Here is a 22,630-nt window from a genome sequence, read left to right as displayed (position 1 = left end):
TTGCATGCAAGCAACAAAAGCCATGATTATACAATTATCCTTTGGTCTTTTAGGATCAACATTTTAGCGTCAACAAAATTATTTAAAGTGTTATTTAATATAAAACTTATCAATAGCGTTAATTTTATTAATAGAATTACATTTGTTTTTATCCTGAAATCAAATATCGCAGTATTCATATTATATTCATATTATATATATAATAATTATAATAACGTTATTTTTTTTACAATCAGTCAAAATATTGAGTTATTAAAAGTAGATTTAATAAAAATATTTTATTTCTACCTTAATCTCTTATTCTTTTCTTCCAAAATAAATCATAAAAAAATATTTAAACGTAATTAGAATATTCTTTTCTGAACGAAATAACTCCGGGGGAAAAAATTGATATGAGATCATATCTGATCTCACATATATAATTGTATCCAAAATTTAGCGTGATTGTATATGCGCCAGATATAATCTTATGTAATTACATAAGTCCCATTTTTCGTCAGATTCCTTGGTTCTAAAATAAGTCAACATAGGACAAAATATTTCATTTATTTTCATAAAAAACAAATTAAATATTAGTCAGAAAAAAATATTAATAATGTCAAAAGCTTATAAAAAAAGATAAAATATCAATGTATTAAACTAAATATGTAATCAAAATATTTTGAAACATTACTGGTTTGTTTTCAGACATAAAATATCTATCTCATGAAGATAAATATGATCGAATTAATTAACCCGTGCATTGAAGTACGTTCGAATTTTTACTCCAACAAGCATCAGCTTGTCGTGGACAAGAGTCGATTAAACTCTAAATTGAGCTAGTTTCATTGGCATTGAGTCAACTTATTGTTAGTCATACTAGGTATGTCATAAAACATGACACATCCGTGCGCCGGTCAATTCAGTTTGACACTTCACTAGACAGTTATCTGTTATTCACGCATTTTTTCAGCTGTCATTTGTTCGAAAGTTAATTAATTGAATTTTGCTTATCCATTTGTAAAACAAATTCAGCATATTGCGATTGATTAATTTCGTTGCCGAGGATTGGAATTTCGTATGGAAAATGTATATATGTTTTCTTGCATTATTAATATAACCTTTTATTTTAACTAAATTAATTTTCTCTTTTGCAACAATTTGCATTAATTTGTAATACAAACATTAATTTGTAACATCTCGTAAATGTATAATTTTAATTTATTAATAAAAATTTGAGAAATATATTCCTTATGTTTAAAAGCAGAATTTAAAACAGATTAGCTGAAAATAATGTTAACAACTAATTACTAAGCTCTTTAATATAAAATATGTGGTCGAAAATTTTAAAACAATTTAGACGAATATTCTCTCTCTCTCTCTCTCTCTCTCTCTCTCTCTCTCTCTCTCTCTCTCTCTCTCTCTCTCTCTCTCTCTTTCTTGCTTCTTTTTTAACTCCAATTTGATCTCATGGAAATTAAAGACAGTCTCCTTTAAAGAAATTTCGTTTCATTAATCCGTGGTTGTCGTCGTGACTGATTTTCCTCCTATTTTCTTTCTACTGATGCCTTACTATAATCCGAACACGAATATTGATGTGACAGGGCGAACAAAGGATCCATCGGTTTTCCCTACGATCCTCTTTAATTTCCGCCTTTCTATGACACTGCAGTGACGAACGACGCGGCAGCAGTAAAAACCACGTTGAACAAAATGAGTTTTCGGAAAGTCTGTGTAAGTCCGAATATGCATTTCAAATGCAGGAAATTGGGTATTTCACCTCAAACTATATTTTTCTACCCAGACAAAACGCAAAATGTTAAATCATATTTCAAACTTTACACAACACACAAAAATGGACTACAAGAAAAATATATAGTTATATAATTATGATAAAAAAAAGATAATAAATATATATCTAAGATTAGAGTAATCATATTTAAGCACTTACCTAACTCCTCTTGAATGTTTAATTCCAATTTAACTTTATCAAATCCCAACATGCAGAAAACAAAAACCCGATGCAATCTTACCTCTTTAACTTTTTCACGGCGCTGATTGGTTACGTCATCCAGAGGCGGATTCGGAGATCTAATAACGTAAGCGCCAAAAACTGATGCGGCCGGCGGTCCGATCGCCGAAGGCTCGGATTGTTTATGCTTGGTATCTAAACGCCGATCTTTATCCTTATCCCGGTCTTCGATCTCGGGCTCATTCTGCCCGGGAACCACATTGTCTTGCACCCAGGCCGGATTCAATTGCTCGATGCGCTCTTCCGGCGCGACGCCCCGATCGACGACACTCGCAAGAGTATCGCGTCGCGTTACGATCGTGCCGGTCAAAAGGAGGATCAGGATCACGGACAGCAGTCCGCTGATCGCTAATCTTTGCATGAGCCTCATGTCGTCCAGACACTTGCTGCAGCTTGACCAGCCGCCTGGGGTCTCGGACTGGATTGCGCTCGTATTGGCAGAACTACGAGGAGAATGTAAAGGATTCTTTGTCAACTTGATCAACGATTGTCTTCACGCAGCTTCATTATGTAACGACAATCAGCGAAAGCTAGTATGACGCGTGAGTAATTTTTATTTTTCTATTATTAGATTTCTGGATCGAAGAGAGTAATAGTTTTATCGTATCGTGATTCGCTTTATCAACATTTATCCGTGTCATGTTTATATAATTTCTTGCGTTTTTTGATTGACAATTAAAATAAAACTAAAATAAAATTATCTTAGGAACAAAATAAAATTATACAATCACTTCCAAATAACTGGAATATATATATGTATATATTTATATTAATAGTATATTAAATATTTATATACTTTTCCGGATTATTCTTCTTATCTGTTTAAATTATTAAAGAATATACAATTTATTCTTGTAGGTATTAATCGTGATTTACTTTTTTAATTTCTTCGCGTCGTTGATTATTTACATAATATTTAGATCAATCGCGAACACTCAATGACTCAATAAGACAAATTATATTGTACATACATCGGAAATCATAAATATGAATCATACATTTACGGCATCTCGTAATACTTACTTGCGAATCACAGGTTGTATGTAATTCGAGCACGTTGGCGAATATGTGCAATTTTTGTTCCAAAGTTTTACAATTAGCGTGCCTTTTTCAAATCGTTCCTTGGAGAGAACTAATCCGGCAAAGTTAAACAACAGCCGATTAGATCTCGCGATTATCAGCAACTGCGAAGAGAAAGCATTTGTCCAACGTTAACTGAAATTCTGAACAAATAAGCAGGATTATTCGAACGATCAACGATTGTCTGCAGTCGGTCGTTATGTTCGGAAATCGCCCGAAACTATCGCCGGCAAGTTCATTGATTCGTTCATTAATTACACGAGGCTGATCCATCTAACTGAAGGTAATTTTTGAAGAGGACGATTACATCAAAGTGACGCAAAGAAAAAAAAAAAAAAAAAAAAAAAAAAATTAAAAGCTGTACGTATATCGAGTGCGAGGGGCGGCGAGCGGTATCGGCGATCGCGAAAAAGGGAGGCGGACGAAGGCACGAAGAGGTGAGAATCAAAGAAGGCGAGATAGTTTGAAGATTCCGAAGTCTCTGCCGAAATGTGATCGCTGCATTTTTTATCGAGCTTGGGGCATCGCAAACGGTTTCTCCGGTCCTCCCTGCATCGAGGGCCCGCGTGCATTTTACCGCCTGGTCGCTGCAGGCGTTACACCTGCAGATCTTGACTTTCTTTCCTTTTTGGCCTTTTTAACCACGCAACGTACCCCCTCGGCGCGGCTTAAAATCCATTGATTTTATTTGCTCGTTCGTTATTCATTTCCCAACCGACAGAAGCAGAAATTTTCAAAACGTAAAATTTACAAAATTTCAGTGCAATTCCAAGAGCCATAATCTCTCCCAATCGTAACAATCGTTGATAAATGTGATTGAATTATTCATGACTTTTTTCACTCAAAGATGATATTTTATTATCGCAAAACATTGGTGAAAGGCAAAAAATTTTACTTATCAATTTTGACAAGTATATACGCAACCTATTCAGAATGTTTAAAAAATTTTTAATCTTTGCATTTTTTTAATTAAAATTTGTTATTTTTATATTAAGTTATTAAAATGCATATTAAAGACATTATACATTTGAAATTTTATTCTTGCGCTTAAATAAACTGCAAATATTTTACAAAAATGGTATCGCAGTGATAATTATTTTTTAGCAATAACGTTTATTTTAAACTTCTTTTCAGTTTGAGAATAAGTAAATATTGTGGTATTAATATTGTGCTACATTAACGGAACTATAATAAACTTACATATATGTTGAAATAAATGTAGTGTACAAAATAAAACAAGTTCACTTCACTTTATTACTGAAACGACAAGTAGGAGAGCGTGAATTCTACGAAATATTGCGTGTTAAATTATTCACAAGGACACGAGTTTGTAGTTTGGTAACTGTCGATATTGCAAAATATCGAGGTCGAAAGTTTGAGATATCGAAGTTCAGGTAGCGTGCGTTTCAGCGTTGATTCAACTCGATCGTAAGCGATGGACGAGATAGAAATAGAAAGCAAGAGGAGAAGGGAAGAATCAAGAAAAAAGATACCATGAGACGAGAGAGAGAGAGAGAGAGAGAGAAAAAGAAAGAAAAAGCGCGATAAAGAGAAAGAAAGAGAAAAAGTGCAATAAAGAAAGAGAGAGAGAGAGAGAGAGAGAGAGAGAGAGAGAGAGAGAAGCAATAAAAAAAGAAAAGAGCACGTGATGGCGAAGACGAGAAAGGAAGAGTGGAAGGGGAAGATAAATCGTCGAAGCTGCACTCGGTGGCCAATAAATTGCGCGGCACAACCCCGAGGTTACCAAGATTGCTACGTGTCACATTCTTGCGGAAAATTGGACCGATGGAAGTATCTTAAAGCCAGACAAATATGCGCAATGGACACGTATGCGAACGCGTCAGACCACCCACCCATTTGTGAAAATCATGAGTATTTGCGACCATTCCCTCTGTCCTCGCTAAATACAAATACAAGCAAGCTTCTGCTTCTTCGCGCTTCCGTCTTATCATGCGCCTGAAACGGCACAAGACAGTTACTTTCCCATTAATCATTGATATTACGTGTCAGAACGAAATACAATGTCATACTGGAATGTAACTGCTTTATGAAATAATATATATGAAGTTACGGCTATTCCCTTGTGTTTTTTCTACTTTATTAGAAAATTTAACTCTTAAGCCTAATGATACAAGATGGAATAATAATGTCATTTTAATAAATTTGATTACAAAGGGAAAACTACTACAATTGCTGTTTACTTATTCTTAGTAATTTGTTATAGTAATCGAGTTTTAAATATTATATTTTTTCATACTATTTTGTATAGCAAATTATTTATAATGTAGGTTACATAATAACAATCTTTTATTTGTATCACGCAAAATGATAAATATAATACAATATACATACATATGTATAATATATGTATATACGAAAAATAAAACATAGACTGTATCTCCAATTCTAGAATCGTTTCTCAAAATAATAATAAAAGCACATAGAAATACAGAATGTTATTTTATTCTTTTACTTATTTGATTCAATTGCAATTTAATGAGATTTTAATGATACGTTTGATAAAAAAAAAAAAAAAAAAAAAAACCATAACAAGAAAATTAAAAAAAATTCTACCTTTATTCAAACTATTCAGATTAAATTTCGTCTAATTAATGATCCTTCGTACAGTACTTCCTATTCATACGTTCTGCGCGTGAAATGTAACCGCCTCTCGAGACAGGAGCTTCCTCCCTGGGATGCAGAGAACCGCCCTTTCGATCTTATTATTCCCAAAGGATAAGCGGGCGTCGATCGTAAAGGTCGTATCTGCCGGCACATCGGGTTCAATGCGGCACGCACGGAGATTCGGCCACGGTGAGGCGAAGGAGAATCGGACGTTATCAGAGAGGAAGATGAAGAAGTGAGGAAGAAGCAAGAGAACGAGAGGAAGAGCGAGACATTGAAAGGTTAGCGGGTGGTTCAACCAATCTTCCACTTCGTCCGAGGTTTTACGAAGGGGGTAACAAATAGGGGAGGCTGTGCGAGTACGGGAGAGCCGAATGGAACCGGAAAGGAGGAAGGGAGGGAGAGAGGGAGAGATGGAAGAAAGGACGATAGCCGTGGAGATGGCGGGAGTACTCTAGAAGTTTACGAGAGGACCGGTGCATGAACACGTCAATGTGGAGCCCGGGGGCGTACCGGTGGTTACCGTCCCGAACATCCGGCACGTGTGTGAATTCATGTATACACTTACGCGCGCGATATACGTGTATGTACACACGAAGAGAGGCGGCGCGAGGACCTTGGAATCTGCCCAAGTCGAGTGTCAGGACACTGTACCTTACTCTGAATACCCGGCATTAAAGCCAACTATAACGCTCTTTGAATCTCGATTATCGGCGATCCCACCTCTGAGGACGGAAGATATATGACTTTGGCACGGAATGCCGTTAAATAGCATCCGGTATTTAAACGTTTGAGATGTAAATTAATATGCGGTGTATTATCTATTCTCTATAAGTACTTTTAAGCTAGACTTTATCATTTCTGTGCTAAATCCTTAACCCTTACTCCGTATTGTTATTTTTAGCACCTTCTACCTGTACAGGTGGGTCAGCATATTTTCGAAAAGTTTATTAATATGTAAAATTGTTTTAAAAAATCTGAAAAATGTATATACCTTCTTTAAATATTCTAAATAAAAACTAAAATAATAAGTTTGAAAAATAATTTACTTAAATATATTACTTTATGGTTATTTGTTTTCGAGAAATTGACGTTGTTAGAAAAATCACAGACAAAAATGATCCATCAGTACGGAATAAGGATTAATTATAAAGTTTAACGTAAAATCAAATTATAATCTTATACATCGAGATTATTGCGAATACTTTACACAATGTAAGATTTAAATATGTTTGAGAAAAAAATTGTACAATATTTACAATAATTTATTCGATAAAGCTAATAGATGATAAGAATATTTTTATCGATTATCTGAAGACGCCAAAATCAAAACATACACAACAAACAGACCTAATAGTTGTACATACCCTGTCTAATCTTTCATCATGCACGCATGTATGTTTAGAAACTAGAGATTTTTTTTTTTTTTTGATAATGACTCAAAGATTAGTCAATTTTCGCTGTAATTGTTCGATCAAGACGCCTTAAAGTTGTTGCAAGAAGCAAGCTGTTATTAGTGCTTCTCGTGCTTGCTTCGTAGATTGCGGTTACGAAAAGCTAGGCTTTTTTAAACTTTCTCTGCAATACCTCCTTGAGAGTACATTATTCGCGTGACGGTCCTAGCATTTGTTCCCGGGACTTCGTAATTTACTCAGTGCGTTTGCATGTTTTATAGACGTTATATAAAACGTCGGAAATATATGGCGTCTCAAATATTTAAAGTTCGCTAGGGAATACGAGGCGAGACCTTCTCGCTCCCTATCCGGCTGCGTTTGAAATTTCCACAGTCAATCTCTCTTTGCGCTCTTCTCGCCGCTCTTCGTACCCCGCCACGCCTCTTTCTAGAAACCTGCCGCACCTCTCTCCAGAAACCTGCCACGCCGTGCAGAAGTCTGCAGAAGCTCCGATGGAAGTTTGCTTTCGTAAGCGAACGTACCGCTTCTCTAACTAGAGCGCAAACGGAAACAGCTGAGAGAGAGGGGAAGGGGAAAGAGAGTGAGATAGAGAGAGAGTCCAGCCGGTGGTTCTCCAGCGAAATCGGTGGTGCATACTGGCGTGAATCGTACCTAAACTCCAGGGTTTGATTTCACCTCACTCCCCGACGACGCAGCCTGAGACTTTGGGCCCGAAGATGTGTCTACTTAGTTTGCCAACTCATTACCCAATTATCGTTATAAGATCAGAAACCGGTCCGTAGTAAAGGTGAATCGCGGTGTAGTCGAGTGGAAAGCGATGCTAATTGCGCCCTTCCCAATCGGGAGGCTTCTCCTTTCGTTAGATATGCGAAGTGGATATTTGAAAATAAAGTTTTTGGCAAAAGAGCTCTTATCTCCATCATTATTTCACGTTCGAATCGCGATCGCATGATTAAAGAACGATAGTGGAAAACGGTCGCGAGGTAATCGCGAAAAAAATTTCCATTTCATACGAGTATCCGCGGACGCGAATAATGATTATTAATTGAGTCAACCACACAATGCACGATAGTTGGATTTTTACACGGCGTTAAACACGCAACGACGATTAAGTCTAAAATGAATGCGAGATGTAATTAATGATCCTTGTCAACAATCAACTGACAGTAGTGTTACATATTTATACCTGTCCGTAAATAGATAGATAAATGGATACATATGTGCGATATGTACGTATGTGTGTGTGTGTGTGTGTGTGTGTGTATGTGCGTGTGTGCGTGTGTGTGTGCGCGCGCGCACGTGCAGTGCACGTAAGGAAAGCCGGGCGACCGAAGACAATGCGGGCAACGTGTTAATCCCACGATACTGCGTGTTTATCGTAGTTCGTCCGAGCACCTCGAGGTTGTGGTCGATGTCCTACGGTTCCTTCGTAACTCTGAGATATCGCTGAAGGGGCACCGCCTGCACCAGCTTCGGTGATGGTCCGACTAAAGTCACCGACATCCGGGCGCAGCCACTAACTTATGTCACGCGATTAAGTCAAGGACTACTTATACATCGCGCACTTGACAACTTTGCGAGAAATATATATATATATATATATATATATATATATATATATAGATAGATAGTTTCAATCATGAAAATTTATGTGTGTATATATATATATATATATATATATATATATATATATATATATATATATATATATATGCATATATTATAGTAGTTCGCGAAAATAATTCGACATATTTGAGATACTTCCTGGCCAATAGCAAGCGCATACTTTAACAATCACATTATATTAATATCTCATTATCGAGGCTATAGCGATTTCGATTAAATGCTGTTGTTCTGATTGACATTAATATCGTTAGTGACAGTTTATGTGGTTATTACATCGTACAATATTAAACTCGTATCGAAATTACGCAAACAGCACGCGTCGATAATTAGCTTACAATTTCCATTGCGAGTACGAGTATCGAATTTTTAACGTAATAATCATGATAACGACTCGAATCGAATATTATCGGTAATCAAGCTTTGATTAATTATTACTGCACATGCTATCGAGATTTCTATGCCAAGATAATACCAACAATGTGTTCTGACAAAGATCAAATAAGAGTATTAAAACGTACAGCCATGTTCTAATGTAAATGTTACATATTTTATGTATTTTTCCTTTTGAGATAAATTAATCTTCATATATATATATATACATTAGAATTGAATATATCGATATTCTAATCTCTGTAATTGAAAAAATTTTCATCTGAAATGTCCATCGCGATTTAATATGAGAATACGATAGGTGATTAATAAAGTGTTTCGCCGACGTGAAATCGTTATCTCATAAAGTCGACACAATACGACGCGCGACACAAGCTACCTTGGGTGGCTTCTGTGTCTTATATATGGTTTCCGTCGGAAGCGGATTCATCTTGAGTCGAATAGGATGCCGCGTCGTTTCACCAGGCAAATGTCCTCGTTGACCAAAGCCAAAAATTCTCAGCTTAATTGTCATTAAGGTCTCGACTTTCAATACCTAACACCATCCTATAAGTATGTTTCGTGATGATATTTAATAACAATAAAATGTGAAAAATGTCAAGATATATAATATTTATTCAATTTTATTAATGTCAAACAAATTCAAATTTGTCGAACATGATTTAATTGAGTATTATATTAATATACAAATAACCTAACAATAAGCGTAATTTCATGTAATAATTTTATTTTAAAGTCTGATTCTTCTTGTACGATAACAACGGCAAAATATCCGTTTACAGCAGCAAAAATATCCGAGGTATTACGTCTCGCGTAATAATTGAATGTACAATAAAAAGCTAGCGGAACATATCTCGCAGTAATATTATATTCAAAAAAATCAGTGACGCGTCACACATGAACGTTATATGGCACAAGTAAAGCGAATCGTTGGACATACATTATTCAATCAGGATCGGGGAGGAGAAGTCGTGCCAATGACATTGGGAAAGTAGTGAAATGAGTCGAGAAACAAATTTAATTTGATCCATAACGGAAAGGAAAGAGCTCCAAGCCCGAGATACATATGCAACGCAATTGCCTGATTGAAAAGGTCCGTTATGTCAAGGGACCGTTCGTTTGGGGCTTGCTCCATTATTTCAGTCAGATTTCAGTCATTGCAACTGCAAATGGCAGTTGAAAAGGTTACTTTGTAGAGAATTGGGAACCACATATATATATATATATATGTGTGTGTGTGTGTATATCAGTATAAATACCATTGTACGACACTCGCGACACAATTTATATTTTTGTTCTTTCAAATATATAAAACAAATATTTCCGAATTAGTTTCTTTTTATGATTAAAATATTATTTTTAAATTCTCAACTCTCTACATTTTTGCAGCTATTCTATGATGTTTTTAGAGTGTTTAAAGTTTCAACGTTCGAGAGAATATATTCACATTTTTGCTTGAAATTTAGGAGATGTAAATATAAAAATGTCGCGTGTCTGTTTTATGCATAAAATGAAAAGAAAGAAGAGAAAAAGAAGATAAATATTATATATACATTACACGAATTATAATGGCAATAGGTAAGTGTTTTACATGGCTATTTGCAGTTGCAATTTAAAAAAACTGGTTCCATCTCAAAGACAATCACTGAGAATACCTTGATCAGTCTGAATACCAGTCAATGTGACTACCATCATACAACAATAGACAGAACAATGGTAACATAAACGTCGCAATGAATGCACGTCTCTTTCAGAAAAGAGCACGATAAATTTAAATTTAGCCTCGTCAATGGCGCATAGTCTGCGGCGGCCGAGCTGAATCATTCAACCTGTTGACGATGCTCTATATATAGTAAAAGCGAGAGATTCCAACTTGAAATTTCAAGCAAAAATTCAGTAAATTAATTCGACGCACCGAATAAAGTGGATATATTCCAGACGCGAAATTTTTTATTCTGCAGTTCTCCGAACGCTTATATATATATATATATATATATATATATATATATATATATATATATATATATATATACGTGATTCTTTTAGAGATTTATTCTAAAAATTTATTTATATCTCTCTCTCGAGTGAATAATTCTTATTGATCTTATCAAGTGCAACTATTCAATTAGTCATTGTTCGAGGAGCCTTGCGAGGGGGCTCACAGAAGTCTGAAAACGATTGACGATGAGCATCGTGAATGCACGCGACGAATTTAAATTTGCCACAGGTCGTTCGCCTGTCTCTCCATTCCTCACATTGTACGACTGCAAGAGACCATCCAACCTGTTGGTTCGAGACCACACCAGACGCCAGAGACACCAAACCCTTGTTCAAACTTTCAAGCTTGATGTAATCAAAGAAGATCCGAGTCAGTTTACAACTGTTATCGCCTATTCTGCTATTGCTTTATTAAATTTCACGTTTGTACATCATATCTAGATTTATATTAATCAATATCAATGATGTACATAACTGATGCAAAAATGTAGCGGTTTCTTCAAATAATTATTTGAGATTTACTGAGAAGATTAGAAAAAATTATTAGAAAAAAAATGCAGATCAAAATTAATACATAAATCAATGATCATTTGAAATGAATAAAATAACGAGAAGTTGCAGCAATGTAATTTCAATTTTATACTTGGATAGCTGAATAAATACTCGATCAATCGAAATCTTAATAAGAAAATAAATGGCCATTTTTTATCAACTATAATTCATATCGCTAAATCAATTGAGAAACGGGTGTGTCTAATGTTTTCGTTGAGAATCATTAAACAGGAGTCGTGGCTGGCAACTGCAGTTGGAGCATCGCCAAGACACGATGCTTTGCACCTCTGGACAATGGAGATCGAAAGAGCCGATTCGCGAACAATTGTGTGTTGAAGCTAGATATTCAAGCTTAAATCTATTTAACTAAATCAATAGATTGCCAACTAAGGTGTGAGATTATTGGAAGGATCAAATTCAACTAAAACTTTTATCGAGAAATTTAGATCTATTTCTTCAAAATGAAAAGAGAAAACTGCAGAATCTACAATTACAAAATATCATAGCGATTTACAAATTATATTATAAAATGTATAATAAAAATTTGTTGACAGTTATAGCAGTCATAGACAAATATGATATATATTTTCTAAAATATTAGATATTATATTTTTCACAAATATAAATTTTATAAATATTAATTAATTATTCGACGATTATTTAATATTTAATCATGAGAGTATTCTATTTTTCGGCGCCTTTCAATTTTTATCACAGTATATATATGAATTTATACAACTTATTATACAATATATATCGAATAATTTTCTGCATTATGTTGTTTAAAGGAAATTAATGTTTTATTGAAAATTAATTAATTAAAATTTGACTTAATTATTCAATAATAATGTTATAAATATTACTTATAACAGCAACGAATCAAGTCAAACCTTTCAATTCGCCAGAAATCTCAACTAAAATGTAGAGGCCCATTTGCGATTTACGTTTCAGAGATGTATTCATTTCCGCATGGCTGGACTGTCGCGTCGTTATTAAAACAGTTCTGAGCACTTAATCACACCGAGTACGAGACTCGCAATACGAAATACACAAGCTCTTTTCAGCCGCAATTTCTCATACACTGGTGACTTTCGACATGCTCACTATGTTTACTGTATTATTAACTGACAAAATAAATTGCACGTATGTTTTACAACAAATGGGAGGTATCTTTCTAATTAACATGTAATGTGTAACGTTTTAAGATCATTATAAAGATTGTTAGATATTAATATTATTATAAAACAATCTCGAAACATGATGATTTTTAATAATCTAGCAAATTCTCTAATCACTAAATGCACTAGGAAATAGAAAATCTTAAGTTAATTAAATTTTTTCATTAGAACTTAATTTTCATGGAAAGAGAAATCGATTACGTTAAAAATATTTGTAATATCCCGTTTGCGGAAAGAGAAAAACTATTTCTATACAAAGTAGGGTGTCATTCTTCATTGACGCTTCCCAAAACAGGACTAAAATGATAAAAAATGTATTTCAGTACTGTCAGTTCAGTAATGTCGAAATGCAAGACAAGCATAATGGACAGGTTGATGTTCATCCATGTCGGTGTCGTCGCATAAATAACGTTACAAGTGTCGACTACTCATAAATTCGTACTCGCATGTCTCTTCGTCGACAGTTTTGCCATTTCATAAATTTTTCATTTTATTTACAATTTTCATGCACGATTTCTCAGAAGATTGTCGACATTTTTGGAATTTATAAAAAAAATGCTCTATTAGCATTGTATGATAATAAAAAGGAATTGTGATAAAAAAAATGAACAATCATATACGTGATCTATTCATACATTGCTTTGAAACATAATAAAGGTAAAAACTTTTCAAAACGATTTGTGTAGGCAATTTGCAAAAAATAAAACAAAAATTCATAAAAGTGTTTGAACAATAACTATAATTATATTTTAAAACGTTGCCATAATAAATCAAAACAGAGTAATGTTATAAATTTCTTAAATAATTTGTACCTCTTAATTATTATTACTTGTTTCTCCTAAAATTCTTAAACATTCTTATTTACTAAGATATTTTGCAGAAATGAAAAGGACTATTAAGAACTTGCGACGTAGAGGGATTGGATGATTACATGAGAATACAAAGAAAAACTACAACGACTAATTAGACGAGTTCGAAATCTCAAACTGACGAGAATCACAAGAAGCTCATCGGATCACAGAAGCATCTCAAGAAGCTTTACATTTAATAAGAAAAGTTTCAAGATGGTAATATACGAGTATAAGGCTTCGTACTTATTCTTTCATAAATTATTATTAAATGAGAGATAATAATAAGAGAGAGAAAGAGAAAAAAAGAAAGAATAAAATATATCTTATCTTTAATTGTAATTTTAAGCTAAAAAATATTTTTAATTTTTTTTTATTTGAAGAGTTTACTTTTAATGGAGATATCAGAATTAAACGTATTTATCAAAATATAAAATAGTATGCAATTAAAAATATTTATTGTACTTTTTCCTTCAAAATATTTATACTGATATTTAAATATTCAAATATAGTTAAGCTATAAAAAAATCAAACACTATACTAAACACTATATTAAAAGATTCAATAATATAATAAAAATTGTCAATTTTTAAATCTGAAACTTTAAGATATCGTAATCTCTACTTTAGAGAGTAACATTATTAAAAAAGTGATAAAGAAAGATTAGAATCTAGAAACAAGACATTTTCATATCCGATAGAATTGAAATTACAATTTCTAATTTCTTTTGTTAATTTGCGATTTTACAAATTAATAATTGTTATTTTATGATAAACGTACCTTTTTATGTTCAAATAATACACAATTTTCATCGCTATGTAATTATTAAAAAAATTCTTTAAAGTACATTTTTTCAGTAATGAATATCTTTCAGCTATCTTAAAACTAAGATTTCGTTTCTCTCTTATTACGTTCGTTGCATTTTACATCACTTGCACGTGTAATCGTTCCATAATTAAAAAGATTCCGAAGAATGGTATACTCGCTTTAAAGCACATTCCACAAATTGCAGAGAGAGAGAGAGAGAGAGAGAGAGAGAGAGAGAGGGAGGGGGGGGAGAGAGAAAGAGAGAGAGAGAGGAATTTTGCAAGTTTTAAATAAGCTACGCCCTCCACCAACTTTCGCCCACCTTTTGCCCATTCATGTAACATTTAATAAATCTGATTTAATTCAAGAATTTGGAAGCAATTTTAAAGAGGTTTCCGTTAGCGACGACGCAGACGTTCGCATGAAGGCATTCCATCGGAGTCTCAAAGGCGCAAGACACAAGGATCAAGGGCCTCGCGGTCACGCTCCGGGTGATGCTTTCGAGACGCATTTTCGAGACGATAAAGATTCGCCAGAGATTACAAAAATTCCTGAGCGCGTACGAGTACATACAAATGATCGGCGGTACATCGAGTACAGGAGCGTCGTATCCTCCACATGCCATATCCGAATGGCTCCAAGGGACACCGAAGGAACCGCGAACAGGGTTCCTTATGCCCACAAGCTACCCGCAGACACTCGACTTGCGTCAGACGTGCTCTCTCTATGACCATGTCGACCTCGGTACCCTGGTAATCGCTATCGTAGCGATTTATCTTGATCCGTGTGTGAAATAAAAGGAGGGCGAAAGCGAGAGAGTGAGGAGAGTGAAAGAAAGGGGGAAAAAAAAAATTTGCAGAACGGCTCGCGAGATCGTTGAACTGGCACGACGCAACGTCTCGACGACGATCGATTCCACTCGGGTTGAACGAAGCAATCGTGCTTTGCTTGTTTCGAGGTAACCAGAGTTTCTTCTCTATGCGAAAAGCGCGATGTGTTTTCTCATCTTTGTCAAGAAGGAAATTAAATCAGCCATTTAAATAGATAGTCTTTTATGAACCTTTTGTTATCATACTCTTTTATTATCATTCTTTTAACACGGAAATTTCACTTTCGTTTGATTAGCCATGTTTTTTTATAGTCATTGGAAATTATATAAAATTAATTTTATTATCAGTAATTATAATCGGATCAGCTGTTACATCATTTTACACTTTTGTCTGCGATCGAATATTATCCGTTTAATGTGAACCAGATACAAAACAATCAATAACTGCATAAAAATATGATAAAACCAAAACTGAAACAGATCTCTCTATTCGAATCATTCCTGTGCCTTAAGAATAACTAGAAGCTTCTCTGAAGAGAAATACATGATGTTTTGATCGAAACATAGAGAAGGAAAAGTAGGTCAGAAATGATATGACGATATCCGGTCTAAAGTTATCTATACTCAACAAACTAATGTTCTCTAAGATTTATAAAGAGAATTTATATCATACAAAGCGCAACGTCATATTGTTTTAGCGACTTTAGAGAAAGCTGTTATATCACATCTAATTTTAAAACTTGCTCTTGCAAGAAAGCAAATTTTATCAATTAATTGTAAATATTAAATAACCTAAGAATATTATTTTATATGCAAGATTAATACTTATTAATTCTTAAATATCAAAGTTTATATAGATAATATAAAAAAAATAAAAATGTATATTTACAGTATATGTCTGTTAACATATGAAAAGATCAATAATTTTTATAAATATTTTCACAATTTTTTGGCCAAATATATTTCATTTCATAAATATTGATCGATAGTACAAATAAAAAAACCTGCTTTTCATATATGCACATTTTATTTTTCAAATAAAATAATTTATAGTATAGAATTTAATTATATATATATATATATATATATATATATATATATATATTATACTTAACGCACATTATATATATTTTTAAATGCGTTTAAAAAATGCATCTAAGTTTGCAACTCTTTAATAAACATGAAAAATTAATTTTGTGAGTTATACTGAACGAACATAATAAATACAAAGATATCAAACTTATGTATGCCAAGAAAAAAAATCAATCATTTGTTAGTTAATATTTACTCAATATTAAATAAACAGCACTATATCACGAGGAAGTTATGCACACTATTAGTTGCAAGTTAGTATTAATTAAAGATGCTTTTGTGTGCATTCACGATCAGCTTTCAATGCAAGAGATAACGGCGATATCCGCCCATATCTCCACGCTACAAATTATCTACAGTATTGCAGACCATATCATATTACGTATCCAACGTTTTACGAGCAAACTTGCGACTCCGAGTTTCCAGCAATACGCTGCTTCCATCACATAGTTGTGGTCACGATATCCAAATCGAATGCGGCTTGTATGCGGGTCGTATGTGCGATGCACACTTTGCATACTTTGAAACTAGAATTCGTGAAACGTTTTCAAACTTTCCCAGCCGTAAAATTTTCGGCGCAAATATTTCATACTTTGCCACAATGCCGCTACCTATATTTTTATTTTTATCAAAAAGAAGCAAACGTTCTACATATATCTTGAATAAAAGACTATCTACTCTGGGGAAAAAAAATACACGGTTACAACCCACTTTGGGGCCCACGATTATAGTAATCAAATTATTTGAATTACTCGTAACCCTAATTTTACGTAACTAATCTACTCTCTTTTAATTTCGCGTAATCAAAAATTGCAATTACTTTGGGAGAAATTTTGACAATTTTTTTTTAGTTAAGCAACGTAACATTTTGATTAGTGCCCTTTAATTAAAAATTATCTTTGCGCAACTGGATATCGACGGAACTAATTGAGAGAATTGGCTAGTATAACTTAAAAATCTTTGAAATAAATAGAATAGCTAATTGCAAAAATTAGTTATGAGCAATCTAAATAATTTGATTACTATTGTGGATTATATTCGTGTTTTTTTTTCCCCCAGAGTATTATGTATATGAGAGAGAACGTTCTTAAATTATCAAAAATTCATCGACAGACACTAATTTATTAATGATAAAGAAACTATGATAATAAAATATGAATATCACTAATAATTTTAATATAATGCACATGTATAAGCAACAGATGTATCTACTCTTTGCTCTTTCTTTCTCTCTCTCTCTCTCTTTTTTTTCATACATGACTTAGATCATGCGATAATGATAAAGGTAAAATTAAATATCAAAATATCATTTTAAATTCAAAGTAAAATAAAGATTTAATTGTTAAAGGATAAACGTTGTTATTTTTATATCATTATAAACTTGCATTTATAGTTATTTAATTGTCATAAATATTTTATTACATACACAGACATAATGCTATAAATTTCTTTGAAATTCGATGCCAGATACATACTTTATCAACTGGCTTGCGATTATTATTATGTCACTGAGTCGATAATTAAAAAAAAATATATATCTAGCCAATATTTTCTAAAAATGTGGCAATATTTTATTTGATGTGCCCTTTATTCAAATTATACGTGCAATCACGTTTTCGTGCATAGCACACATTTTCCCACACGTTCACAAGAAATCGATTGATATATCATCCTCGTCTTAAATCGATGATATATTTGCGCAAAAACATAGCCATGCTCACAAGTTTCCACTAATCGCAAGATAACGCCCGACTCTGCAAAATTTAATTATTTTCAACGTAATATAAAAATAACTGGCGGTCAACATTTTTACATTTTCCAATATCAGATTTTTGCATAATTAAATAATGTCTGAACGTAGCGTGTATTATCTCCACATAATATAATGTATAATTACATGATTCTCGGAGTTTTTTCTACCGGAGGAAAAGCTCGGCTCACGTACTACTTTTTCATGCTGACGATTATCGGTTAACTCACTCCGACAGTGATCTAAGTTGGCCTTTGCGGTCCGGCGTGTCGAACGGACGCGAGCGAGAGTCGTTCGTTATAAATACGCCAACAAAACATTGCCACATTAATCAACCACGTTCTTCGTCGCCCATGAGAATGCTAGACGTTTTGGTAGACCGCTCTGCCGGCTGCATTCGCTAATAAATGTTTCACGCTGACACATACACCGGCGACGTTCTCTGCGGTTCCCGTTGCAGTTGCGTTGTATTGTAAGCGGAACGTCCGTTCAAGCTCATCACGGTTATTCCTCCGTTTGTCCATGCACAGCGACTACGCACAAACACACCCACACCCACACCCACCCACACACACACACACGTACACACACACACATCGACATACATACATACACACAGATACACACAATTTCACTTCGTGATATGGAAGAATAAAAAGTTTCTAGGCATGAACTGCATCTGACGCTGTCGCCGCCAAACCAATCAATCTGATCCGCACTCGTACATCGACACTTTAAATTTCCCAGTTTGATTGAATATCTAAAAACTTTAAAAATCAAACTTTAAATTTTAAAGATTTTAAAGATTTATGATATAAAATGCATACAAATTTTTTAAAGATTTATTACATAAAATGTATGCTTCGTAAAATCATCCAATTTTTTTTTTTTTTTTTTTTATTTAATACACAGATATTTTATGTTCAAAGTCATCCGTTTATTTTCCATTAATCCATTAATCTGTAAATATATGAAAAAAATTAAATTTCTACGCGTCATTTGTTCGCACGTGTTTGCTGTCTGAATTCTGGTTTGCGTACCTTTAGAAAAATAGATTTTTAAAAAAATTTTGGAATGGTTAACTTCACTATGACACTAGTCCGTCCAAATTTTTTTCAAATAACTTTTTCTAGTGATGGTTCTAGCGAAGAAGTGACGTTCGGCAATTGAATATTTTCGAATATCGTAGAGGCTGGATAATAATACCTTTACACGGGTCACGAAGTCAATGCAACGTGTCGCTATAGTTATACCAATTCCAAATATTCGTTAAACGAGGAAAATTTGTCGAGCATTAGACTCCGTATTCTCGTTGCGTTTCGAGCCTCTATTTCACGCCGGTATTATAAACGCGCGGACCCGGTTCTCCCGGCAGGATACATAATCTACAATTGTATTGTACAATGTACGCGCGTTTCCAGCTGTACAGCCATACGGATTAAATTAATTTAGTAACGTGCGACGTTGGAAACTGCAAACGCATCGACCACGTCGCATGGGAATTCCTGGAAGTTTTCGGGACTGCGTTTTCGTCGGCGGTCTCTCGCAATTTCTTCCCTTCCTCCTCCCTCTCCCCCTCCTCTCTCTCTCTCTCTCTCTCTCTCTCTTTCGTCCTCTTTATATTTATTCTTTCTTTCTCCTTTTTTTCCTACCTGTTCTTTATAACTACGCGACATGTTGCATACAACTTCCACTACCGGACGACATGTGGATTAAATTAATTTTCCGGCGGGCATCTCAGTTACTTGCTGAGCAAGAGCGGCGTTAATGCCGGCGTGGCAGGTGGTTGGGCAAAACGATTTCCGTGTGGAAACTGTAACCAGAGCCGTGGTCTTAAAATTAAGAACCGGGATTAAAAAGTGAATCGTACCGAGCGCTCGAACAAAGTCGTAAGTCAGATCATATTTATGAGACTCTTAAGTTTAAGTTTTCTTGATTAAACTTTTCTTTTATTACGAAAGGCAAATGTATTCATAAAATCAGTACTAGATATCACGCTGTCTTTTTACTACTCTTTCAAGTATAAGACTTGAGCAAACTTATATTAACTATTATTCAGCAAATTTATATATATATATATATATATATATTTTTTTTATTATTAATTTAATCTGACATTTGTCTAGCCTGTAATTTAAATTATACGATAAAAATAATATTTAAAATTTAAAGTATTAATTTCATTAACTTTATTAATAATTTTATTTTAATGACTATTAATTAATTTATGTCTTAATTTGTTAGATAAAATCATATGCTATTTTATTCATTAATAATTAAATGCTGATATGTAATGTATAAATCTGTGACTAATTGTTTGTTTTTTTATTATATATTTTTTCTTTTTTAAAATAAAAAAAATATCGAGAGTATTAATGTAAAATCAATTACGTTTTCCGTTTAACAAAAAAAGGCAATGCAAATTTTACTTTGCAGAAAAAAATGTCCTCACAATAATTGGCACTAATCAATTACCGATGGAATTCAAACGTTAAAATAAAGGAGACCTTTGGCGTTCGGTTTGCATGTTAGTACGCTAATGTATTCCCTATTAGCGTTCCCGACCAAATTATTACCGGACATCGATCACAGAAATTTGACACTTATATGCACCGAAATCTCTCGCTAACACCACCGTCGCTCTCAGCTCGAGAATGATCGATTGCCTTTACCGTGATTGATCCAGAGCTACCGTGTAACGTTTGACGCAGAATGAAGGGTCCCACCCTTCTCTCAGAGTATAAAGGAACTTTACTTGCACACGCAGTAATCGGAAAATCATGACTGACCAATCAGATAAGATTAGTTGGATAATCAATCAAGATCTTGTTGGTTTAAGCATTAAGCAAATTAATCCTCCTTTCGGTAATCACGAAAAACGGTAATTTACACGGATAAATTACAAATAATATGTATTAGAAGCAGTAAATTTCCTCCTCTTTGCTTTTGATGTCATATTATGATAAATAGAGCGCTATATAGTCGTCATTCTGTAACATTTCATAATCTTTATATATTTATCTTTTCTTTCTAATATTTAAATTATATTAAAATTTATGAAATAGATATCGCTTTTCAAATTACCAAATATAATTTTCCATCATGTTATTTATTAAAAAAATATACCGTGCTATGTAAACAGTGTCTTGAAAATTTGGTGAAAAATTGGAAAGAGAAGCCTTTTCACAGATTTTTGATTCATCGAATGAGCAAAATTCTTGTCCTCTATACTAAAAAACCGAAGGGTTGGTCACTAACAGTTATAATGTACAAAAATTACCCTTTGATCGGATTACTTAAAGTTACCTAATAGTATCTCAAATTAAAAATAAATTTTGAAAAAGAAATTTTACTTTAAATTATTTTAACGCTAAAGATTATTTAGATTTATTAAAAATAACCTTGGATTACGCAAAATTTTGCTGGGATTGCCGCTGAATTATCTAGCCCTTGTACAAAAATTACCTCAGTGACCAACCCCTCGTAAAAAACCTTCCAGGCATTACGTCGTTTTTGACTGACAATTACTAAAATCGACAAAATCGATTGGATGACATATCGCTGCTGGTCGATAAGACACAATATAATTTCGTTGCAACGGCTGAAGTAAATACAGTTATAATCAACTGCTGAGACTTTTCGAGATTGATAATAAGAGCGAGTTTGGTGAAGAAAGGCCAAGTGGATGAAAAACGCCGTGAGGGAATCTGCGAGAATTCTTCAAGATCCGTGTATGATACCGTGAACGGAGGGCCTATTTTTCGACGCTTTTAGTATCACGAAGCATCGTCGTTCAATAAACTCGAAGAAATTTCCATAATTCTATGGACGTAATTATATGATCTCTTTATATCCGATACGTGCGTGCTTCTTACAAGAGAATATTAAACTAATCTGAGTAATCATAGAATTTTTTTTTCTTATTGTTAGTCATAATTTTTTTACGATAACAATTTAAATTCTTTCAAGTGTACGTTGCATAAAAAAAAAAAAAAAAAAAAAAAAAAAGATTAAAAAGTTCTCAACGTCTCTCGATTAGTCCCAAACATGCGCGAGTAATTAATTATAGCCTGTTGGATTTTTTGTTTTGTCAACTCGTGGCGTCTCGATAGCCAGATTCCGGTTCGCGCGTCCTTGGAACATGAAAGCGAACAGTGTTACATACTTAATAGAAGAGATTAAGGCTCTGCGGTCCGCTTAATTTGAATTAACGGCGGTCAAGTTGCGGACAGGCATCCAGTTTGCTCACCAAACCTCAAGTAGTCAACCCCATCAAAGTGCCAACATACCAACGTACCAACGTACGCGTTCTCTTAATCCTGTATCATGTAACCTGTGTGCCTCCGCATGTGCATATCGATGCACATTTACATACCGTGCGATTCAGTCAAGTAACGCGCTACTTCTATCACATTGCATACGTCGTGCA

The 22,630-nt window shown here is 33.9% G+C and overlaps 1 protein-coding gene across 1 annotated transcript in view; it reads right to left on the bottom strand.

The window, feature by feature from the left end:
• The window catches only part of LOC140663735 (mannosyl-oligosaccharide alpha-1,2-mannosidase IA-like), an 80,416-nt gene that overhangs the window by 39,043 nt on the left and 18,743 nt on the right, over window positions 1-22,630 (bottom strand). The window contains exons 2-3 of the mRNA XM_072888163.1: window positions 3,035-3,195; window positions 2,013-2,454 (exon numbers count right to left, since the gene is read on the bottom strand). Coding sequence (XP_072744264.1) covers window positions 2,013-2,381 — 369 coding nt within the window. The 5' untranslated portion in view covers window positions 2,382-2,454; window positions 3,035-3,195. The remainder of the gene's footprint in view (window positions 1-2,012; window positions 2,455-3,034; window positions 3,196-22,630) is intronic.

This window comes from Anoplolepis gracilipes, chromosome 3 (genome assembly GCF_047496725.1).
Source record: "Anoplolepis gracilipes chromosome 3, ASM4749672v1, whole genome shotgun sequence".
NCBI lineage: Eukaryota > Metazoa > Arthropoda > Insecta > Hymenoptera > Formicidae > Anoplolepis > Anoplolepis gracilipes.
Note: the sequence above shows the minus strand (reverse complement) of the source record. Positions and strands in the feature narration are given on the sequence as shown.